The sequence below is a fragment of the Myotis daubentonii genome, chromosome 5 (assembly GCF_963259705.1).
Source record: "Myotis daubentonii chromosome 5, mMyoDau2.1, whole genome shotgun sequence".
Taxonomy (NCBI): domain Eukaryota; kingdom Metazoa; phylum Chordata; class Mammalia; order Chiroptera; family Vespertilionidae; genus Myotis; species Myotis daubentonii.
In genome coordinates, this window is record NC_081844.1 from 19,159,694 (window position 1) to 19,178,778 (window position 19,085).

The window sequence follows — 19,085 nt, forward strand, 5'->3', positions numbered from 1 at the left end:
AGAGGGAGTCAAACTTTGAAGGGGGGGGGGGTAGGGGTGGCACATATCCTGAACACAATTCCATACAAGAACTGCCACCTCCACTTCACCCTCTGGACCATCCAGTGGCAGGTGGGATTACAGCCCCATTTTTCAGAGGAGACAAACTGAGGCCTGGGGACCACCTCTGCTCTAAAATCACATGTCCTCAGTGCTCAGTGCTACGCTAAGCACTTAGATTGTGGGGCCCTTGCGGCACTGCATCTTTCCACAGAAGCCCTTAGACAGCCTAGGAGTCACCCACTGTGCCATGGGGGAAACTGAGGCAGAGGCCTGGGTGGTTCCAGTAAAAGACCAAACCCATCTAAAGTCCAGACTGGGGGGCAGTTGCGTAGAGCCCCCAGGACTCCAACCCCAATTCTATTATCTGACAGTCTAGGTTCTAAATTGGAGACCCAAGTAGCAGGGGTGGAGGACAGCCTTGAGCAAACAAGGTGGAGATTCCTGAGCCCCTTTCAGACACTTTTACCCCATTAACTGGTTAGGGACATGCGGGAAGGTCCAGGCCTCAGGGAACCCCGTGAAAGGAGAGTTAGAGACCCCCCCCCACTCAGGACAAGCGGCCGGGGGCGGGGCTTCGACCCAAATCGCGGCCCGGCAGGAACTCTCATTTCTGGCCTTGAGTTCAGGAACCCTTTTATCCTGGGCGTACTGATCGGCCAGGGACGGAGAGGAGGGGGATGAGGCGTCCGGGCTGGAAGGGGGTCCCGAAACCCAAGCAATAGCCAAAAATAATAACACAGAGGATTCCTGCGCAAAAATAGTAAGACAGACTCGCATCGCTCCCGGCAGCCTGCGTTACCTGGAGTCAGCGGGCGGCGGCCGCCGGAGCGATTACTCACTGCGTGGCGCACCCCACCCGCGGGGCCGCTGAGCGGATTTTTCCGTGGGGGGGTGTCAGTGAGCATGGGGGGCCTCCTTACCGCTCTCCTCCTGGGCATCGTTTCTGCCAGCGGGCAGGACCCGCACAGGGCCGCGTCCCCGCGCCCACAGGGGCCCCTTTCCCCTGTCTGCCCACGCAGGAGCCCCCTCCTGAGGCCCCCAAACCCCGAGGAACCTCTGCCCCATCCCGCTCGAGAGGGGACTACAGAGCCAGAATGAGTGCCAGGGACTCCGTGCTTCCTTTTTCTGCGTTTTCTCTCCAGCAAAGCCTGGGCCGGAGGTTGCCCGTGAGGACGGAGGAGAGGCAGGATGCAGTGAGAGGGGGGCCGCTGGGACAAGACTGATAGAACCCGCACCCCGCCAGTGGCGTGGGGGCGACTAGGGAGCGGCTTTCAGGCCCCTGGGGAGGGAGGGGGACTGGCGGTGGAAGCAGGCGGAGCTCAGGGACCACTCAGTGGGGTGACGGGACCAAAGCTGTGGTGCAGGCTGAAACAGACGATTGCAAGGGCAGGAGCGGCCAGGGCTGAGGGCCACAGGGGACACTGAAGGGGCACGGGGCCGAGAGCAGGGTGCAGAGAAGTGTGCGGGAATATGGAAACGGAGTGGGGGCGCCAGGTCCCACACTGGGGGTGGGGTGGGGAACCTAGAACTGGCTGGGTTGGAATGGAAGGTCCCAGGCCGGTTGGGGTTGGGTGGGAGGGGGTTCTGGGCCGCGGGACAGAGAGCGCGCGGTGTGCGGCAGGGCGGAGGCCGGACGGGTGGGGCGCGCGGTGCCCGCGGGCAGGCGGGCGGCGGAGAAGCCGGTGCGGGGCCGCCACTCCCCCCCACTCCGGGCCGGGGGCGGGGCCGGGCGGGGCCAGCGGCGCATTAGCGCCTTGTCAATTCGGCTGCTCAGACTTGCTCTGGCCTCCGCGCCCGCGCCCAGAGACGTGCGGGCTGCCCAGTCCTCGCCCTCCCGCGCCCCGCTCCGCCTCTGCCCGCCGCGCGCCCCCCGGCAGCGCCGGCCCCATGCCCGCCGGCCGCCTGGGCCCCGCCGCCCAATCCGCGCGGCGGCCGCCGCCGCTGCTGCCCCTACTGCTGCTCTGCGTCCTCGGGGCTCCGCGAGACGGATCAGGAGCCCGTGAGTATCCAGCGCCCGGCTCCCCCATTACCCCCTGGGTGGAGAGTGTGCGCCCTGGGGGCAGCCGCAGGGGGGCGGAAGGGAAGGGAGCGCAGGCGCCACCTGGACGGCCCGGGAACAAAGGAAGGCGCCCCCGGCACGGCCCTCGGGGCGCCCTCACCTGCGGGGCGCACAGCGCAGCAGTCCACTGGCCCGAGGGTCCAGGTTTCGCGCCCGAGGCCTTACCTGGGCCGCCGGAGCCGAGGACGTCCGGCCCGGCCCCAGACGCCCGGCCCGGCCCCCCGGAGTTTGGGGGGCCCGCGTACTGGGACCCTCTGCATGCTGGGACTCGGCGGGCGCACGCAACAGCGTCCGCAGACTCTGAGCCGCGGACCGCGGGGCACGGATCCTGGGCGGGGGCGCACGCGGAAAATGCGCTGGGTGCCGGCCCCGAGCACCCCCCCCTCCCGCCCCCGGTGGAGGGATGAGCCCCGCGAGGAAGGCGGGGCGGGAGGGGGCGGCTCTGGCCGCCTGGCGCGCGGCCCGGGGTCCCCGGGGACGCGCCTCTCCGCGGGCCGGCGCCGCCGCCCTCCCCCAGCGGGACATTGCTCGCGGGGGTCCACGGAGTTTCACCCACCGAGTCCACTCGGAACCGTTCCCGGCTTGGCTGCGCCCGGCTGGTAGCCTCCAGCGAGAGAAATCTTTGTGAGCCAGTGGGGTGAGAGGGAGAGGAATCGGAGCCAATGAGTCCGGGCACCGCGGCCCAGCCTTGGTTGGGCCCCCCTCTCCCTCCCCGCAAACCCACAGCCTGGCAGGCCAAGACCCCCGCCCCCGACGGGAGCTCTTGGCCTGCCGCACTCTCTCCGCCACAACATGCATACCCCCTCCAGGACACAGTCTCTATATCCAGACCCATTCTAGGACACACCCAGAGACACACAAAGACACACTGGCTTGTGGCCCATCACCCTCGCCCTCAGTCGCACACACTGCATCCCAGATGCACATTCGCACACCATCGGGCGCACACACATTCCATCCCTGGCACACACACTTTCATGGTCACACACTTATTCCTGAAGGGATATAACACAGGAACACATACACAGGCGCAGCTGCCCTGGACACTCATAGTCACTCCACACACCCATGCAGACACATAGGTTGCCCCAGGTGGACACACACTGCTGCCCAGGTCGCCCCACACTGCAAAGAGCTATCTGCAGGCTCACTGCGGTGCTCCTCCAGAGAGGGCAGGGTCTGGGCACCCTCTAGGGGGAATTTGCTGAAAACCCGGCAGTCCAGATTGCCTGGGCAGGTGAGGGGCTGCCCCAGGCCCTCCCCAGGTGCCCGAGGCCCTGAGTGCCAGTGTTTGTGGCAGGCTTTGTTTCCCAGCCTGTAGAGCAGCAGGGAAAGTGGTTGGGGGTGGGGGGAGGCGGGGGCGTGTTGTGCGTGAGTTTTTTTCTTTAAGGGGAAGAAATTAAATAAAAGATTCTCACACCTTGGCAATATGTTTCTACTTACGGTGTGTCTCAGCACCTGACCAGACCAGCAGGCGGGTGGGTTGTAAAGTGTCAGCAGGTACCAGTGGGGTGGGAGATGGGGACCCCTGTAGGGACCCCAGGATGGAGGCCACCCTCCTGTATTGCTTGCAGAGAATCTCACACTTTTCCCTTTTAAAACACATGGTGTTTCTTTTTAATAACAGCAGTGGCTCCAGATTGGGAAGTGGGGAAGGAAAAAACTTTTAAAGGCCTCAGCTCTGCAGGAATGGCATGGAGACAGGGATGTAGGGTGGGAAGGCTGTCCAAAAGACTAGCCCAGGGATCTGCTTTGGGGAGCTTTCTAGGAGGCCCCCAAATCAGGCCAAGGGCCCCCCAACCTCAGTGGGCTATTCCTCCCGGAATGTGTGCATCCCGGTCCTGCGGAATGAGTACAGCCCGGTCCTGAGTGCCGTGGCCCATTGTGTGGGGAGTGCGGAGCCAGCCTGGACCCCAGAGTGGGGAGGGGCTTTAATCCTAATAGTTCCTAGGCACTTTGGACCTCTTGATCTCATCTCATTAATCTCCCCAGCAGGTAGAATATATTTCCCTCCCATTTTATGGAAGAGGAAACTGAGAACTGGAGAGGGAAAAACAATTGCCCAGGTGCTCCAGCTGGAATTGGCACCCACCTCCCAGGAGGAGAAGGCCTCCCTCTGACCTTTCCTACTGGAGCTGGGGTGGGGGTGGGGGGGTTGGCCTGTCCAGGCCCGCCTGGCCTTGCCCTCTCGCCCCGTCCCCCGCCCAGCCCTTGGAGGGCAGCTGCAGCTGCTGGCAGGCGGGCAACACTAGTTCAGGCCAGGCGGGTGTGGCAGAGGGGCAATGCCCCCTGGCCAGGACCCCCCAGAAAGCCCTTTCCTGACCAGGCTGTGACTATGGGGGGCGGGTGCAGGAGAGATGTGACCCATCCCCCTGAGGACTGGGAGTGGGTCTGGGTCTGGGCAGGCCTGGCCTGCCCCTGCCTCCCACCCTGCTGGGGGTGGGGGCAGGCAGGAAGTGGTGGGTGGGCCGGGGCAGAGATGCTGGCACGCCCGAGTTCATGCCGGAGGAATTCCGAATTAGCTAGCGGCTGGCTGCCTGGGACCTCCGGGGCGGGCGGCCCCCTGCACGCCCCCCCCCAACCCCGCCTCCTCGGCTCTGGCCCGCTCAGCCGGCTCCTTCGCACGGATGCTGAGACCTCCGGAGAGCCCTGGGCCAAGCCTCAAACGCAACTGCGATTCTAGGCTCAAGCAAGACATGGCCCTCAAGCCAAGTTTGCCCCAGAAAATTGTCAGGGCTGGCCCCTGGAACCGTGTCCACCCCACCTCTCCCATCTGGGGCCGCGAAGGCCAACACAAGGCAGCCGCTGGCTTTGGGGGGGGGGAGGGGGCATCCCAGGGGGCCAGGATCATCCTGTCCTTGGCTGCCATCTCAAGGAAGCTGGGCTGCTCTCCCCTCTGCCCCTCTGTCCCTCTGCTCCCCCTGCAGTCCCTTCTTGCAGTTGCCTGAGGATCTTTTAAAAATGTTAATCACTCCCCCGGTTCAGAACCCAGGAATACGCCCTGCCAGTCAGTCCCCCGCTGACCTCCCAGACCTCATTTCCTACTATTTTTGCCCCAGGACTTTTGTACTTGCTGCTCCCACTGCCTGGATACGCTCTCCTACATATTTGCATGGCTACTTCTTTCACTTTATTCAGGTCTCAGCTCACATGCCACCTCCCTAGACAGGCCTCCTGGGCCATTGAGCTGCACTAATGACTGGTGCTTTACTTCCTCCCTATTTATTCTCTTAGGTATTTATTTGTGTTTTCTATTTTTCCTGCTGCTCTCTTGGATTCAAGGCCCATAAGGGCAGGAGTCTTGGGTATCTTGGTCACCATGGTGCCCCCAGCTCCTGGCACACTGACCAATAAAGGAAGGACTGAACAAGTGAGTGAATGAGTCCTCACAACTAAAGGCTCTTGGTGGAGAGAGAGGCTCCATCCCAGAGACTCGGAGATGTAAAGTGCCTGGACCGAATTTCCACAGTGAGCTGAGGGCATTCGAACCCAGGTCAGCCTGGCTTACAGGTCCCACAGGGCTGTCCTAAGGACAGTATTTTCACTCCTTTCAAACAACTGCATGTGTTTGATACTTTGATGCCTTCTTCCCAGATAGACAGAGACTCAGGGAGGGGTTTCAGGGGCTTGACTGTAAGTACCCACCCCCTTCTCTGGCTCTTGGTTTCCCTGTGGGTAAAACAATCTCCTCGTAGGTTCTGATTTTCATAAAAGGGAGCCCTGGGCTACCCCAGTGGCCAGCAGGAGGGGAGGTATCCATCACTTCGCCCCTGAGGCCCAGTGCTCAGCCCCCAGCTCACAGAACCCAGTTTAGGAAGTCAGTTCCCAGAATCTAATCATCATCATGGACCTGGGGACCAGGAACGTTCTTGTTCCCATTTTTCAGATTAGGAAAAATGAGTCAAAGGACAGATTGAGTTAAGGGACTGAGTCAAGTCCCCTTGAATGGTGGTTGGGGGTCTACAACTTGCCCAGCCACCTTCCATTCCAACACAGAGCAGGACTTTGGAGACAGAAAACTGTGAGTTTGAATAGTATGCCCTTCTCTCAGTCAGTGACTTTAGGCAAGGGGCTTAATCTCTCAGAGCCTTGTTTGTTTGTTTTTTTAAATCTATAAAAGAGCAGGATTTTCATAGGGAATTCCCCCCCCCCCCTACTGTGTGTGAGACCCTCAGGCCTAAAATAAAATTTTTAAAAAAGCAAAGTGTAGGGTTTTCCAGAACTATATGAGCAGGAATGACTTGAATGGGAGTGGACATTTCTGTCTGAGGTTTGTAACCACTCAGAACCTTGAGTAGGTCAGTGATGACGTGGCTTGAATGAGTTATCACTGAACCCCAGTTTCCTTATCTGTAAAAGGGGAGTAATAATAGGAAAGAGTTCTTTGTGGGCTTGTCATGAGTCCTGGAGGTCCTAGCATGGTGGTCTTAGGGCAGCTCTCTCCCAGGCCTGATAGGCCCTCTTCTCTGACCCCAGACACGGCTGTGATCAGTCCCCAGGACCCCACACTCCTCATCGGCTCCTCCCTGCAGGCCACGTGCTCAGTGCACGGGGACCCGCAGGGCCCTACTGCAGAGGGCCTCTACTGGACCCTAAATGGGCGCCGCCTGCCCCCCGAGCTCTCCCGCATGCTCAACGCCTCCACCCTGGCCCTCGCCTTGGCCAACCTCAACGGATCCAGGCAGCAGTCGGGGGACAACCTCGTGTGCCACGCTCAAGACGGCAGCATCCTAGCGGGCTCCTGCCTCTATGTTGGCCGTAAGTGGCCCCCAGGACGCTCAGGGGTAGCTTTTGGGAGCAGCATCTCCCCCTAAAGGGGCATGGATCATGGGCCCTCTGGCCCAGGGCTGGATGGTGGGCATGCACACTTGAGAGGTATGGGCTTTTGGGTGGGAATGAAAGCCTGGAGACCCTCCCCCCCACAGTCCCTAAGAGAGCTCACACAAGGGGTCATGCCAACGTCCACCCTGTCTGCCCTCCTTCCTCTCTGAGGTGGGGCTGGCTGGCGACCAGCAGCTCCTCTGCCTATCCACAGCCAGTTCAGACCCTCAGCCCCCGCACCCTCTCCTCAGTGCCCCCAGAGAAACCCTTCAACATCAGTTGCTGGTCCAAGAACATGAAGGACCTGACATGCCGCTGGACACCGGGGGCCCATGGGGAGACCTTCCTCCACACGAACTACTCCCTGAAGTACAAGCTGAGGTTGGTAATGGCCCTGGTGACATGTAACGCAGCCTGGCTGGGAGGCATTTGCCAAGCCTGGCTGCCCTCTGAGCTCAGTGTTCTGCCCTAGCGAGGCCTGAGGCCCCTAAGGGACCCTCATGTGTCCTCACCCCCCCTGTCCCCACAGGTGGTATGGGCAGGACAACACATGTGAGGAGTACCACACGGTGGGACCCCACTCCTGCCACATTCCCAAGGACCTGGCCCTCTTTACCCCCTACGAGATCTGGGTGGAAGCCACCAACAGGCTGGGCTCGGCCCGCTCAGATGTGCTCACACTGGACATCCTGGATGTGGGTGAGGCACCTCCCGATTCCTGCCCCCCCCCCCCAAGCCCAGTCATGGCTGCATCTCTGGTCCAATCCTGCTGGTTGGGACAGGGAGTACCCTTCAGTCTCTAGCCCCCTGAATCAGCCAGAATAGTTCCACTCTGCTGAGAACACCTGGCCTGGCCCCCCTCCTCCCCTAAGCCCAGGTGTGCCAGAGGGCCCTCACTCCCCAGCTGGGAGGGGCTGTCCAGGTCTGAGGCACCCCAGGAAGCCACAGTCTGGAGCTGGGGTGGAGGGGGGGGCAGGCAGGAGGCAGGAAATGGATGATCTGCAGCAGAATTGGGCTTAATCTAATTAGGGTGTTTCTCAGCCCTGAGCAGGCCTGTGTCTTAACCCATTCGGCCCCTCACCAAGGCCTCAGGGAGAGAGCCAGCTCTCCCTGCTTCTCACAGGCTCCCAGAAGGATCCCAGAGCCATCCTGGCTCGGAGCCACCCCCACCCCAGCCTTCCCTCTTCGCTTCCTTCAGTCTTGAAGCTTCGGTGGGCATGTTCTTAGCTTCAGTTGTCCCTCTGCACCCAGCATACTGAGGACTTTGTAAGGTGGGAAGGCGCTGGAGGTGTGTGGTGATGGTCCCCTGGCCTCCTGGGAATAATAATAATAATATCATCGGCCAGGCAGTATCTGCTTTTACAGAATTCCCTGAAGATAGGATTATGTTTCTCCTGTCACAGATAATAATGGTGATAACAGCTAACATTAATTGAGTGCTTCTAGGCGCTGAGTGTTTCCTGAATATTGTCTAATGTAATCCACCAGCCTCGAGGGGGTGGGAGGGGGAGGAGAACGGAAGCAGGTGCCACCTAAGCCACATGCTCTGGGATTTGAACCCAGACAGGGGCCAGGCAGGTCCCAGGGGCCCATGACTAAGCCCTGTTCCACCCCGCCTGCCAGTGACCACCGATCCCCCGCCCGATGTGCACGTGAGCCGAGTTGGGGGCCTGGAGGACCAGCTGAGCGTGCGCTGGGTCTCCCCGCCCGCCCTCAAGGACTTCCTCTTCCAAGCCAAGTACCAGATCCGCTACCGCGTGGAGGATAGTGTGGATTGGAAGGTGTCCACCCCGGCCCCGCCCCGCCCCGCCCCGGCCCCGCCCCCACCCTGGCCCCCTGCCCTGGCCTCTGACCCTGCCCTTGCCGCCCAGGTGGTGGACGACGTGAGCAATCAGACCTCTTGCCGCCTGGCGGGCCTGAAGCCAGGCACCGTCTACTTCGTGCAAGTGCGTTGCAACCCCTTTGGCATCTACGGCTCCAAGAAGGCAGGGATCTGGAGTGAGTGGAGCCACCCTACGGCGGCCTCCACCCCCCGCAGTGGTGAGCACCCCGACATGGGTGGGTGGTTATGGGACCAGCGCTGAACCAGCCCGGGCTTGGGCTTCTGTTTTCTTGTTTTGTTTTTCCAGGAAAGTAGAGGTCTCAAACTGGCGACCCCAGCGCTGAATTTGGCCCGGATCTATTTTCTCTCACCTGTTACCTGAAAAACAAAAAACCACACGCGCACACACACAAATACCCCCAAATTTTTGGATCTACTTGCAGACATTTAAAAACAGGATGTTTTAACAAAAATATCCTATAGTCCCTAGAAAAACTGTCTAGAAAATGTAACAGGACACAGCCAGCATTGCTCCACAGCCCCTATTAGCAAAGGCTTGCCCCTTCATGCCAGGTCCTGTCTTTCAAGTTGCCTCATCGCCAACTGGCCTATTTCACCAATCTGTACCCCGTCCCCAGCTCCTAAGGGCAAGTAAGTGAGTTTGAGACCCTTGCTTCCAAGGCTGATGGGCTGCCAACTCTCCCTCTGAAGGGCCTCAGCTTCCCCTTCTGACTCTGGTAGGGGGCTGGGAATGATCAGGGGCCTGGGTCTGGCTCCCCTCGCCATCTGGGGTTCCTCTGAGCCCATGGACCTCCTTTCTCTCCTTTGTGAAATGATATGAAATCTGTTACTTGAAATGTCTGGCTTCAGCTTACCCATCTGGAAAGTGGGGATGGTAATGACTCCTATCTCAGACTATTGTGCAGACTACTGAGATATGATAACCCATGAAAAGTGCCCTCATAGTGAGCACTACCAAAGGCCCCCTCCCCCCTGCTCCCCACATGCTTTCACCCCAAGGTAGGCCTCCTTTTCTCAGATGAGGACACTTTGGCCTCAGTAGGTTTAGCCAGCCCCCAAGGTCATATAGGGATCTGAACTCATTTTGCTGGAAAAACAGGCCCAGGCTCACTCTTGGGATGATGGGGAAACCAAGGCCCAGAGAGGGTCTCAGAACCAGGGAGGGGCAGAGCCTAGCTCCAGCCAGCTCCCCAGCCCCCAATGTGGGGCCCTCCAGGTTCTGGGATGGGCGGGAGCTAGCATGACTGGGAGGGGCTGAGCCTTGGCCCCTGCTCGTGCCCAGCACCTGCGATTCTTGCACGGGAGCCAGCAGGCGGCTGCGTCTGCAGAGGAGGCTGGGGAGGCTGGGGGAGGCCAGCAGGGGCCTGGGCTGTGCCAGGGCCTGTCAGCGGGTCCCCTGTGTTATTTATGACGTGAGGCCGATGTCCTTATCCGCCGGCCTGTTCAGGGCTGGCTGAGTCCAGCAGCTGGTCCTGCAGGCGGGCCTCCCACCTGGCCCTCCCACCCGCTCCCGGTCCCATTGGCTCATACTCCCAGGGGCTGTCTCCTTAGGATTCTCTGTCACTCTCTTCCCCTGTCTTTCTTGGGTGTTTTTTTTTTTGTGTGTGTGTGTGTGTGTGTCCCTGTTTCCCCCCTTTCTCCACCCCTCCTCCTCCCTCTGAATCTCCCTGGCTGACCCCCATGGCTTTGGTCTTCCCTGCATCTCCTGTCTCTCCTGGTCCCCATCTCTCAGTCTCTGCCTCTGCATCTCTCTCCCTTTCTCTTCCCCCTGCTCTGTCTCATCCCTCCGGCCTTGGCCTCTCACCTTCTCCCCCAGCCCCTTCCACGCACACCTGGCTCAGGCCACAGGAATCGGGTTCCTGGAGGAGATGTGGAGGAGGAGCCCCTTCCTTCCCCTACCCCCCACCTCCTCAGGGGCGCAGCTGGGCTGGGCGGTGGGGAGGACGCGGTCTCGGGGAAATGGGGGGAGGTGCCCGAGGGGAACGCGGTCCACCGCGCAGGGACCCTCCCTCCACTGGCCGCGCGCGCCCTCTGTCGGGCGCGCCCTAACGCTGCCGCGTCATCCCCAACAGAGCGTCCGGGCCCGGGCGGCGGGGCGTGCGAACCGCGGGGTGGAGAGCCGAGCTCGGGGCCCGTGAGGCGCGAGCTCAAGCAGTTCCTGGGCTGGCTCAAGAAGCACGCGTACTGCTCGAACCTCAGTTTCCGCCTCTACGACCAGTGGAGAGCCTGGATGCAGAAGTCGCACAAGACCCGAAACCAGGTAGGAAGGAGGGACCCGTGGGTAAGGGACGAGGGGTGGGGTGGGGTGGGGCGGTGGGTGCACAGCCCCCGACACCACCTCCTTCCTTACAAGCACAGGACGAGGGGATCCTGCCCTCGGGCAGACGCAGCTCGGCGAGAGGTAAGGGGGCCCAGGTGGGTGGGCTAAAGGAAGACGGGCCTTCCGGGTGGCCAACAGGCTGTGAACACCCACTTTCATTCTTGTTTTATTTACCAGCATTTACTTAGCATCAAATGTGCCTGACCCTGTGGCTTTTAATCTAGTAAGCACCCAACTCCTTGGAAATGTCCAAAGTGGAATGGCATCCTCAGGAATGAATGAACATACTGGTCCAAGTTAGCATGTTTGAGCGCCTACTGCATGCTGGGCCTTTGCCAAGGGCTTTATCTGCATAACATCCCCCTGGGATAGATAGATATTCTTACTTTTTAGATGGGGAACCAAGGCCCAGGGAGAGGCAGTACCCTGCCCAAAGTCACCCAGCTGAAAGTGGAAGGGCCGGCCAGGACCTGAATGGGAGGGGGGTTGGGGTGGGGGTCAAGGGGGCTCCTAAATTGCTATGAAGTGCTGACACCTGGTAGGATTCTCTGCTTAGTCTGGCTTCACCTCTGCCTGCAGGTCCTGCCAGATAAGCTCTAGGGGCTGGAGGCTGCCCTCCCTGCTTCGTGGAGACCCAGGACTGCAACCAGACTGGGCCACCTCTGTGCCCTCACCTCACGGTGCCCGGGCACCCTTGGCAGGAGCTGGAGTGGGCACTCTGAGCTTCAAGGGTCACATCTCTGGCCTCCATGTGAGGCCACCCTTGGGTGCACCCAGTGGGGTGTGTGTGTGTGAAGGTTGGCCAAGCTGCCCTGGACCCCTACCAGGGCTGAGGGTAAAGAGGAGTTATTAATTCCCTCACCAGAACCTTTCCAAAGAATCTTTTTAAATAAACGAGCTATTTTGGTTCCCTGATTGTGAAGGTGAGTTTGGGGCTACAGAGGCCTGAGGTGGGGACAGTAGGGGAGGCATGAGGACTTCTAATGACCCTTTGCAATTGAAATTCTCCCAGAATTTCAGATTCTTTCTCCCCAGGATTGGAACTATCTGGTTCTAAACTCCTTGGAGAATGTGATTGAAAACACCAGAGTTTCATCAGTCTTGGGGGAGTCTTCCACCCTCCATTCCTGCCCTTGTGGGTCCCCTCAATAGGTATACACACCCCACCACTCCAAGATGCAGAGACAGTAGAGCAGTTGCAGACGAAGGTTTCTTTATTGTGGGAGGTGCGGTGACCTCATGGAGGGTCAACAGCCTGGTGAGGTTCAACCCTATCCAGCTAGCAGTCAGAGCTGGGCGCCGCCCGACTCATTTCCCATCTCTCTCAGCGGGTCCCTGGGGAGTCGCCATCACTCAGCAGATTCTGCATCAAACCTGAGGTCCTGGAGAACCTCGCTGATGGCTTCCATGGTTTTAATTACCCTATAAAAGTGGATGGGAACTATAAATGAAACCCAGATGGGGCAAGTTAGCCTCCACTGTGCAGCTCTGCGGGGGCCGTGGCAAGCCCTGGGCCCTCCTGCCCACCACCAAGCTTCTAGATGGCATTAGGAGCCAGGAGGGCCATTTGGGTGCCCGGGAGCAGGGCTGGGCCTGTAGGTCTCAGTGGGCAGAGAGAAAAGGCCATCTTGGGTGGGTGTGTGCCATCAGGAGGGTGTACAATGCGACTGTGGCACACGTCGACGGGGTGTGTTTGGAAGGTGAGGGCAGGAATGTGCAGGTTTGTCCTTGGTGGGGTCTGGGTGACCGTGTCCAAGCTGTAAGTCCAGCCACATGAGTGGGATTGGTGTGTCTGAGATGTGCAGCTGTCCCAGAAATGAATAGTGAGTCTGGTATGGAAATGGAGGGTGTGTGCCCTAGGGGACTGTGCTGTGTGTCTGGGAACCACCAGGTGTGAACTCCAGTGTGCACACCCGTAGGGTCTGACAGTGCCAGCCCTAGGACATGCTTGGCTGGGAGTGTGCACCTGGACCATGTGCAAATCTAGTACGGGCAGCCCACTGGGAAGAGGCACTCACTTCATCTTCAGCTGGTGCAACTGTAGGGTGTCTTCCTGCCCTGTGAGCTCTTGTGTCCCCATCAGTTGCAGCAGGGCCACCTGGTGCAGGCGTGAGGGGAGGCAGCAGGGAGGATATCACTGCAGGAAGAGGCCACCCCTGCCCTCCCACACACACATCAGGAAGAAACAACCAGAAAAGCAGCAAAGGGGTGGGGCCAGGGCGGTGCTTTGCACAGGAGAGCCTGGGATTCAGTTTAGAGACCTGGGTAGGCTGCACCTTGGCATGGGGTGGGACCAGCAGTCGGCCAGGTATTGGTTGCAGGGGCACAGGAGGTGGGGCCTCATGGTTTTGAGGGTCTCAGGGTGCTATAATCCCAGGGTAGAAGTAGGCCAGAAACCTAGATTAGGACTGGGATGTTCAAAGCAAGTGTGGGTGATCTAGAAATCCCTGTGTAGAATGTGATATGGGTGTGGCTTTGGGTGGACTTAGCCTGGGAATAGTGTATCTCAGCAGGATTGGCTATTGAGGCAATGGAACCCTAGGGAAGGAGTAGGTCCAGAACCTAGGCTAGGGTCCAGGATTATTTGGGGGGGAGGGGGAGAGGGCGGGGCTGAAAAAAACCCAGGTTGCCCCATACGCAGGGAGGTGAGCATTAAGCATTAAGAATAGCCAGAGGGGAGGAACGTTGTGGGGGTGGGTGCAGGTCATCCAGGACAGGGAGCAGGGACTGGGATGGATGGACATGTCTGGGACTAAAAGCCTGGAATGAAACCCTGGGGACAGGCGGAGACCAGGAGGTCGGAGAATCTCAAATGAAGCCTTAGAGGAAGATTGTGGTGGGGTGGGGTCTGGGACTCCAGGAACAGGGACTGGAATCTTCTGGCCTTTCGACTATGTGGCCCAGAGTGGACCCAGCAGGCCACCGAGGGAGAGATTACGTTTGGAGTAGGGGGCAGGGCCTCACCGTGGCCAGGCGTGTCTGCTCCAGCTGCTGTAGGCTTCGCACGTGGCCCGCGAGCAGCGGCTGCGCTCTAGGGCCGGCCAGCTCGGCCTCCACCGCCAGCACCTCCCTGGAGGCAGCGGCGAAGGCCTGGGTCACCTCGTGCACTGTGATCCGGTAGCTCGGGAAGTCGTATGGCGGGCCGCTGCGCAGGTACTGGTGGTGGCCTCTGCGGCAGGGTGGGTACTGAGGCTACGCCCCCAGGCTCACAGGCCCTGCACCCCCATTGGCCACCTGAAAGCCCTACCCCTATCAAGTGTCCCTGGACCCGTGTGTGGAGGACAATGACTCCTGCAGAGGAACCCACGACACTCCGCTGAGCTTGGGGAAGGGAGAGCCACCCCGCTGGGTGGGACCTGGGGAAGTGGAGATACACCCTGAGTCATCTCGCAAACCCCACCCCGCTTGGGCCCCAGCAGCTGCATGGGGACCCAGCTCTGGCCCCGGCACGCCTCCCTCCGGAGCAGGTAGGGGACTGAACCCTGCGACCCCCGCGCTGCCACTTACTCCTCCAGGCGGTGGAAGGCCTGCGCACGCTCAGCCTGCAACTGGTGGATGCGCTGCACCAGCGCCCGGATCGGGGCATCTTTCTACGGAGCAGGGGCATGGCTGGGCATGAAGCCGGCGCTCCCGAACCTGTACCACCCACCCCGCTCCCGTTCCTGCTCGGGCCCCGGGCTCACCCAGGGCCATGTTGGTTCCTTGAGCTCTGTGTCTCCTCTGACTGCCCCAGCTTCGGGCACCTTAGGGACCGCTGACTCAGCCTCGGCCTCGGCGGTGATCATGATTGCTCAGCCCTGGCCACGCCCGGGTGGCTGCTCTGTTGCGATAAGCGCCCCCTGGAGGCCTGGAGGCCTCTGGATCTCAGCCAGTCGCAGGCCACATGGGAAAGCCCCGGAGCAGGGCGACTGGAAGACTGGACTTCTCAGGCCAGACACCTTACCCCCGCCCCAACCTTGTTTTGCCTTCTTTCACTTGTCCTTGAATGCATAGCATAGCAAGGCTACCTCTTGGTTTGTAGGCGTTTTATTATGCTAGGTCAACACATACCGACCTCACACAAAATTGGTATCCTATCAGTCTCACAAGACTGACAAGAGTGGGGTTTCAACACAGCTTGACATTAGAGGTCAAGTAGGTCCGGGCGACTTTAGTAGACTGTGAAAAGACCTCCTAAATAATCTGAAGGGAGGAGTCTTGGGGCAGGGCTCAGGCCAACTAAAGTGGCCTCCAGGCTTTCTGCTGGATTCACCAGTTAGACCTGAGACGCTTCCTTCTCCAGGGGTGGAAATGGGATCAAGATGGTGGTGACCTGGCGCAGAGAAGGGGGAGGGGGTGTGTGGTTTGTGGGTGAAACTGAACTGAGATATGGAGTGACTGAGGTTCCAGCATTAGCCAGCACTGCAGGTCTCAGCTATTCTTAGACATTTTCCAGGCCCGAGTTGTCACATACACCAAGCCCCAATTGTCCCAAGAAAGCATGGCCTCAGGGTATCCAGCCCTCACCTGATTTGCAGAAGCATCATACAAAGTCGTGAAAGACCACAAAGGTTTACCCCTCCAAAATCATCAGGTGGGGCCTGTGTGTGGTTTTAAGATTCTAAACTGAGAACAGGTGTTTTCCACTAGGTAGGGTGTACCTAACTTTCTGGAACCCACCCACACCTGAACACCCAAGAACTCACAAAACAGGGAGTCCCCAAGGGAGATGATACCCACCCTGGTCACCTTCCCCACTGGACAGACCAGCCACATGGACACCAGTTACTGCTCCAGTCAACAAAACAGAAACTTTATTGAGGCCCCAGCATCACAGGGTTCAGGTAGAAGGCTGCCCTGTGGACCCAAGGAGTTGGTGGAGGGGCTTTATTTAACCTTCTTCTTGGGGCGCAGGTTGTTGGTGTGGCCGCACTTCTTCTTGCGGCAGTTGACAGCACGGGGGTGCAGGCGGGCATAACACCTGAGCAGAGAAAGGAAGGATTGGTCAGGGCACCTGACCGCTCTCCACCAGGCCCCACCCCCAAGCATACTTACTTGCGGCAGATCATCTTGTCGCAGTTGTACTTTTGTGCGAGCTGGCGGAGGGAGGGTTCGATGATGCCACCCCTGAGACGCAGCACCAAGTGCAGGGTGGACTCTATGGTAAATGAAGATTGGGGAGAAGCAGTGACTCATCCTGGGCCCAACAACTGGCCCACAGATGCAGGGCAGAGCCTTTGTGCGATGGCCACACCAGCCCTTGGAGAGTCTGAGGCTAATAAATGCCAACATAGGTTTGCCCAGTGGCAGTATCATAGCCAATGAGGTTTATCCAAGGCACAATTATTGCTAATAATAATAAAAAATGCCAACAATGCTGTCCAGCTGGATTCCCAACAGGTAAGGTAATTTCTAAGTGGTGTGAGGCTGACCTTTTATTTTTGCTAGGCAGAACAGTTAAAGCTTGTTGCTGCAGAGTGGCACTGATTTCCTTTACAGTAGTTATTTTTTAAAAAAATGTCTTTTATTGATTTTTTACAGAGAGGAAGGGAGAAGGATAGAGAGTTAGAAACATTGATCAGCTGCCTCCTGCACACTCCCTACTGGGGATGTGCCTGCAACCAAGGTGAGGATTAACAACAACAAAAGAGAGAAAGATCAGGTGAACGAGAACATGGGAAACTACTGCCATTTGGAAACACAGGTACTGTTTTCCAGGGATGAAAACAGTACCTTGTAAAAGCAAGTTTCCCCACCTCCTCTGATCCTCACCTTAAGGACCATCCCCCTCTGCCCTGGCCGCTATGGCTCAGTTGGTTGGAGCTTCATCCCCTACACCAAAGGGCTACAGGTTTGATTCCTGGTCAGGGCACATAATTAGTTTTGGGTGCGTATGGGAAGGCAACAGATCGACACTCCCCCTTCTTCCATTCTAAAAGTCAATGGGAAAAATATCCCAGGGTGAAGATTAACAAACAAACAAACAAAAACCAACAAACAAACCAAACAAGCATGTCTTCAGATGAAGCTTAAAAAGACAAAACAGCCCTGGCCAGTGTGCTCAATGGTGAGAGCATCAGCCACGCACTGGAGAGTCTTGTGCTCTATTTCCAGTCTAGGGCACATACCTGGTGCACACATCTGGTTTTCCAGTTCCTTCCCTGCCCGATTTGGGGTGTGTGCAACCAATCAATGTTTCTCTCTGCCCCCCTCCCTAAAAACCAATGGGAAAACTATCCTCCTTGAGAATAAACAAAAAGACAAGAAAAACACCACTGACATCAATGTCCCACCTGGGCCCCAGGCTTTATGGGGCCCTGTTCAGCCAACACACACACAATACCTTTCTGAATATTGTAGTCTGAGAGAGTGCGACCATCCTCTAGCTGTTTGCCCGCAAAAATCAGACGCTGCTGGTCAGGTGGGATGCCTGGGGATTGAGAGAATCTCAGTTACTGAGGCTCTGGCAAGCATTACTGGCAGCTCCACGCCCCCTCGTGCCTCCCCCCCCCCCCCACCTTCTCCACCATTAACTCCAATCTGTCAGAAGGGAAACCCAGATAGAAATAAAATGCCTTCTTGAAATGATGCAGAAAAAGCACTGGCAAGGCCTCAGCACCCACAGCTACCCAAACTTACCCTCCTTGTCTTGGATTTTAGCTTTGACATTCTCAATGGTGTCACTGGGCTCAACCTCAAGGGTGATGGTCTTGCCAGTCAGGGTCTTCACAAAGATCTGCATCTCTGCGTCTGCTGGGGAGGCAGGGACAAAGTAGGGAGTACTGTCAGGCCCGAGCGTCTTGAGCTGGGGGGCTGGCCTGCCCAAGCCCTGACTGCCGGTGCTGTCCCCGCATGGAGCCCACCTGTAGGCCCACCCCAGTGCCTGTGGCCTTCCAGCCCTCCAAGTCTACAGATGCAATGAGAAGTACCTGGCCCGGGCACCATTTTGCCTTAAACATTTCCCCCAAGTGTGATCTGGAGGTTCCATCAACCCATCCTCCCTCCCTCCCTTTCATCAACCCCTGACCACATCTCTACGAAGTACCCTCCCTACAGTTTGGGTGGGAATCCCATCTTAATAGTCATTCCCCTCCAGGGCCTCTCCTCTCCAACTACGGCTCATACCCACTTTGGCTTCCTTCTCAGTTACCCCCAAACTTTAGACCACACCTCTTGCCTTTGCTCTAACCCATCTGCCAACCACGTGCCACATACTTGTTTACACAGGCATTTGTTTTCATTAAAAAAAAAAAAAACAACCCACACACACCTACAAGATAGACACTACCGGCTTCTTTACAAATGTAGAAAAGGAGATAGGTGGAGACCCTACTTAGGGGGTGGGGATGAAGATTTTAATACTTTTAAAGCACAGAGAAAAAGTTACATGCTTAAAATCCCACCCACTAATTTGGATCTGCACAAGACCAAACCCCCACCCCGAGGCCCCGTCTGATAGCTTAAGCCGGCGGCGCGGGCAAGCCATTCTCCCAAAGGCCGGTTGGCCTCCTGGGGCCCAAAACACTGGCCCAATACGCGCTGCTTAGCCGACCCGCGGAGCCTGACCCGCACGAACCGATTCGGGCCGTCCCCTCCGCTGCCTCGGCCCGGTACCTCCCGCTCGACCCCGATCCGACGCGAACCCGCACGAACACTCCCACCAACCTGCTCCGCCGCCTCGTTGACGAGAAAGAGGACGGCGGAACCGGAAACCGTCGAATCGCCGCCGAGAGCGCCTGCGCACTGAGTACGCTGCACGCGTGCGTCACAATTGGCGCCGCGCGTCCTGCCCCGCCCCGCCGCCGGGTTGTGCGCTGGAGAACGAAGCCGGGAGTGTCGCTCACCTGCTTCCGGGTGTGCACTTCCGCCCCGGGTCACCTGGGAAGTCTGCCACACTACCAGGTGTTTCTACCCGCTGTTTCAGGGTCGGCTGAAGACCCGACGTTGCGGGAACTCGAGTACTTACTGGGTGGAGTAGACTTTTGTGCTAAATCGAGGCATTAAGCAGAGGGTCTGCGGGT

General features: G+C 58.5%; 3 protein-coding genes across 12 annotated transcripts; 1 reads left to right on the top strand and 2 right to left on the bottom strand.

Moving 5' to 3' along the window:
• The first annotated feature begins 1,792 nt into the window (after positions 1 to 1,792).
• On the top strand, positions 1,793 to 11,995 carry CRLF1 (cytokine receptor like factor 1). Of its 4 annotated transcripts, none has more exons than XM_059696168.1 (9): positions 1,795 to 2,041; positions 6,578 to 6,859; positions 7,174 to 7,303; positions 7,452 to 7,621; positions 8,546 to 8,703; positions 8,794 to 8,962; positions 10,838 to 11,025; positions 11,119 to 11,166; positions 11,665 to 11,995. In XM_059696168.1, the coding sequence occupies exons 1-9, from the start codon at positions 1,930 to 1,932 to the stop codon at positions 11,683 to 11,685; spliced, it is 1,278 nt and encodes a 425-aa protein (XP_059552151.1). In that variant the 5' UTR covers positions 1,795 to 1,929; the 3' UTR covers positions 11,686 to 11,995. The 4 variants fall into 4 exon arrangements, 3 of the variants coding, with proteins under 3 accessions (XP_059552151.1, XP_059552152.1, XP_059552153.1); XM_059696169.1 differs by having other exon boundaries at positions 11,124 to 11,166; XR_009452937.1 differs by lacking the exons at positions 11,119 to 11,166; positions 11,665 to 11,995 and adding an exon at positions 9,383 to 9,481 and having other exon boundaries at positions 1,793 to 2,041; positions 10,838 to 10,972.
• A 286-nt stretch (positions 11,996 to 12,281) lies between these two features.
• Positions 12,282 to 14,915, bottom strand: REX1BD (required for excision 1-B domain containing). Of its 2 annotated transcripts, XR_009452938.1 has the most exons (6): positions 14,769 to 14,915; positions 14,593 to 14,675; positions 14,050 to 14,254; positions 13,362 to 13,450; positions 13,104 to 13,183; positions 12,282 to 12,507 (listed from the first exon to the last, which is right to left on the bottom strand). XR_009452938.1 is itself a non-coding variant. In XM_059696185.1 (5 exons), the coding sequence occupies exons 1-5, from the start codon at positions 14,868 to 14,870 to the stop codon at positions 12,435 to 12,437; spliced, it is 543 nt and encodes a 180-aa protein (XP_059552168.1). In that variant the 5' UTR covers positions 14,871 to 14,915; the 3' UTR covers positions 12,282 to 12,434. The 2 variants fall into 2 exon arrangements, 1 of the variants encoding a protein (XP_059552168.1); XM_059696185.1 differs by lacking the exon at positions 13,362 to 13,450.
• A 934-nt stretch (positions 14,916 to 15,849) lies between these two features.
• On the bottom strand, positions 15,850 to 18,861 carry UBA52 (ubiquitin A-52 residue ribosomal protein fusion product 1). 6 transcript variants are annotated; one of them, XM_059696187.1, is made up of 5 exons: positions 18,730 to 18,861; positions 17,704 to 17,817; positions 17,408 to 17,494; positions 16,120 to 16,222; positions 15,850 to 16,045 (listed from the first exon to the last, which is right to left on the bottom strand). In XM_059696187.1, exons 2-5 carry the CDS (start codon positions 17,804 to 17,806, stop codon positions 15,952 to 15,954), a joined length of 387 nt encoding a protein of 128 aa, XP_059552170.1. In that variant the 5' UTR covers positions 17,807 to 17,817; positions 18,730 to 18,861; the 3' UTR covers positions 15,850 to 15,951. The 6 variants fall into 6 exon arrangements, with proteins under 6 accessions (XP_059552170.1, XP_059552171.1, XP_059552172.1 ...); XM_059696188.1 differs by having other exon boundaries at positions 18,679 to 18,794; XM_059696189.1 differs by having other exon boundaries at positions 17,704 to 17,814; positions 18,679 to 18,778.
• Positions 18,862 to 19,085: the final 224 nt, after the last annotated feature.

Coding starts and splice junctions, on each gene's coding strand:
- CRLF1 (XM_059696168.1), top strand. CDS start 1,930: ATGCCCGCCGGCCGCCTGGGCCCCGCCGCCCAATCCGCGCGGCGGCCG. Junction 6,860..7,173: donor CTCCTGCCTCTATGTTGGCC/GTAAGTGGCCCC, acceptor CCCTCTCCTCAG/TGCCCCCAGAGAAACCCTTC. Junction 7,622..8,545: donor ACTGGACATCCTGGATGTGG/GTGAGGCACCTC, acceptor CCCGCCTGCCAG/TGACCACCGATCCCCCGCCC.
- UBA52 (XM_059696187.1), bottom strand. CDS start 17,806: ATGCAGATCTTTGTGAAGACCCTGACTGGCAAGACCATCACCCTTGAG. Junction 16,223..17,407: donor AGACTACAATATTCAGAAAG/GTATTGTGTGTG, acceptor CATTTACCATAG/AGTCCACCCTGCACTTGGTG. Junction 16,046..16,119: donor GACAAGATGATCTGCCGCAA/GTAAGTATGCTT, acceptor TTCTCTGCTCAG/GTGTTATGCCCGCCTGCACC.
- REX1BD (XM_059696185.1), bottom strand. CDS start 14,870: ATGATCACCGCCGAGGCCGAGGCTGAGTCAGCGGTCCCTAAGGTGCCC. Junction 14,676..14,768: donor AGGAACCAACATGGCCCTGG/GTGAGCCCGGGG, acceptor CCTGCTCCGTAG/AAAGATGCCCCGATCCGGGC. Junction 14,255..14,592: donor GCCTTCCACCGCCTGGAGGA/GTAAGTGGCAGC, acceptor ACCCTGCCGCAG/AGGCCACCACCAGTACCTGC.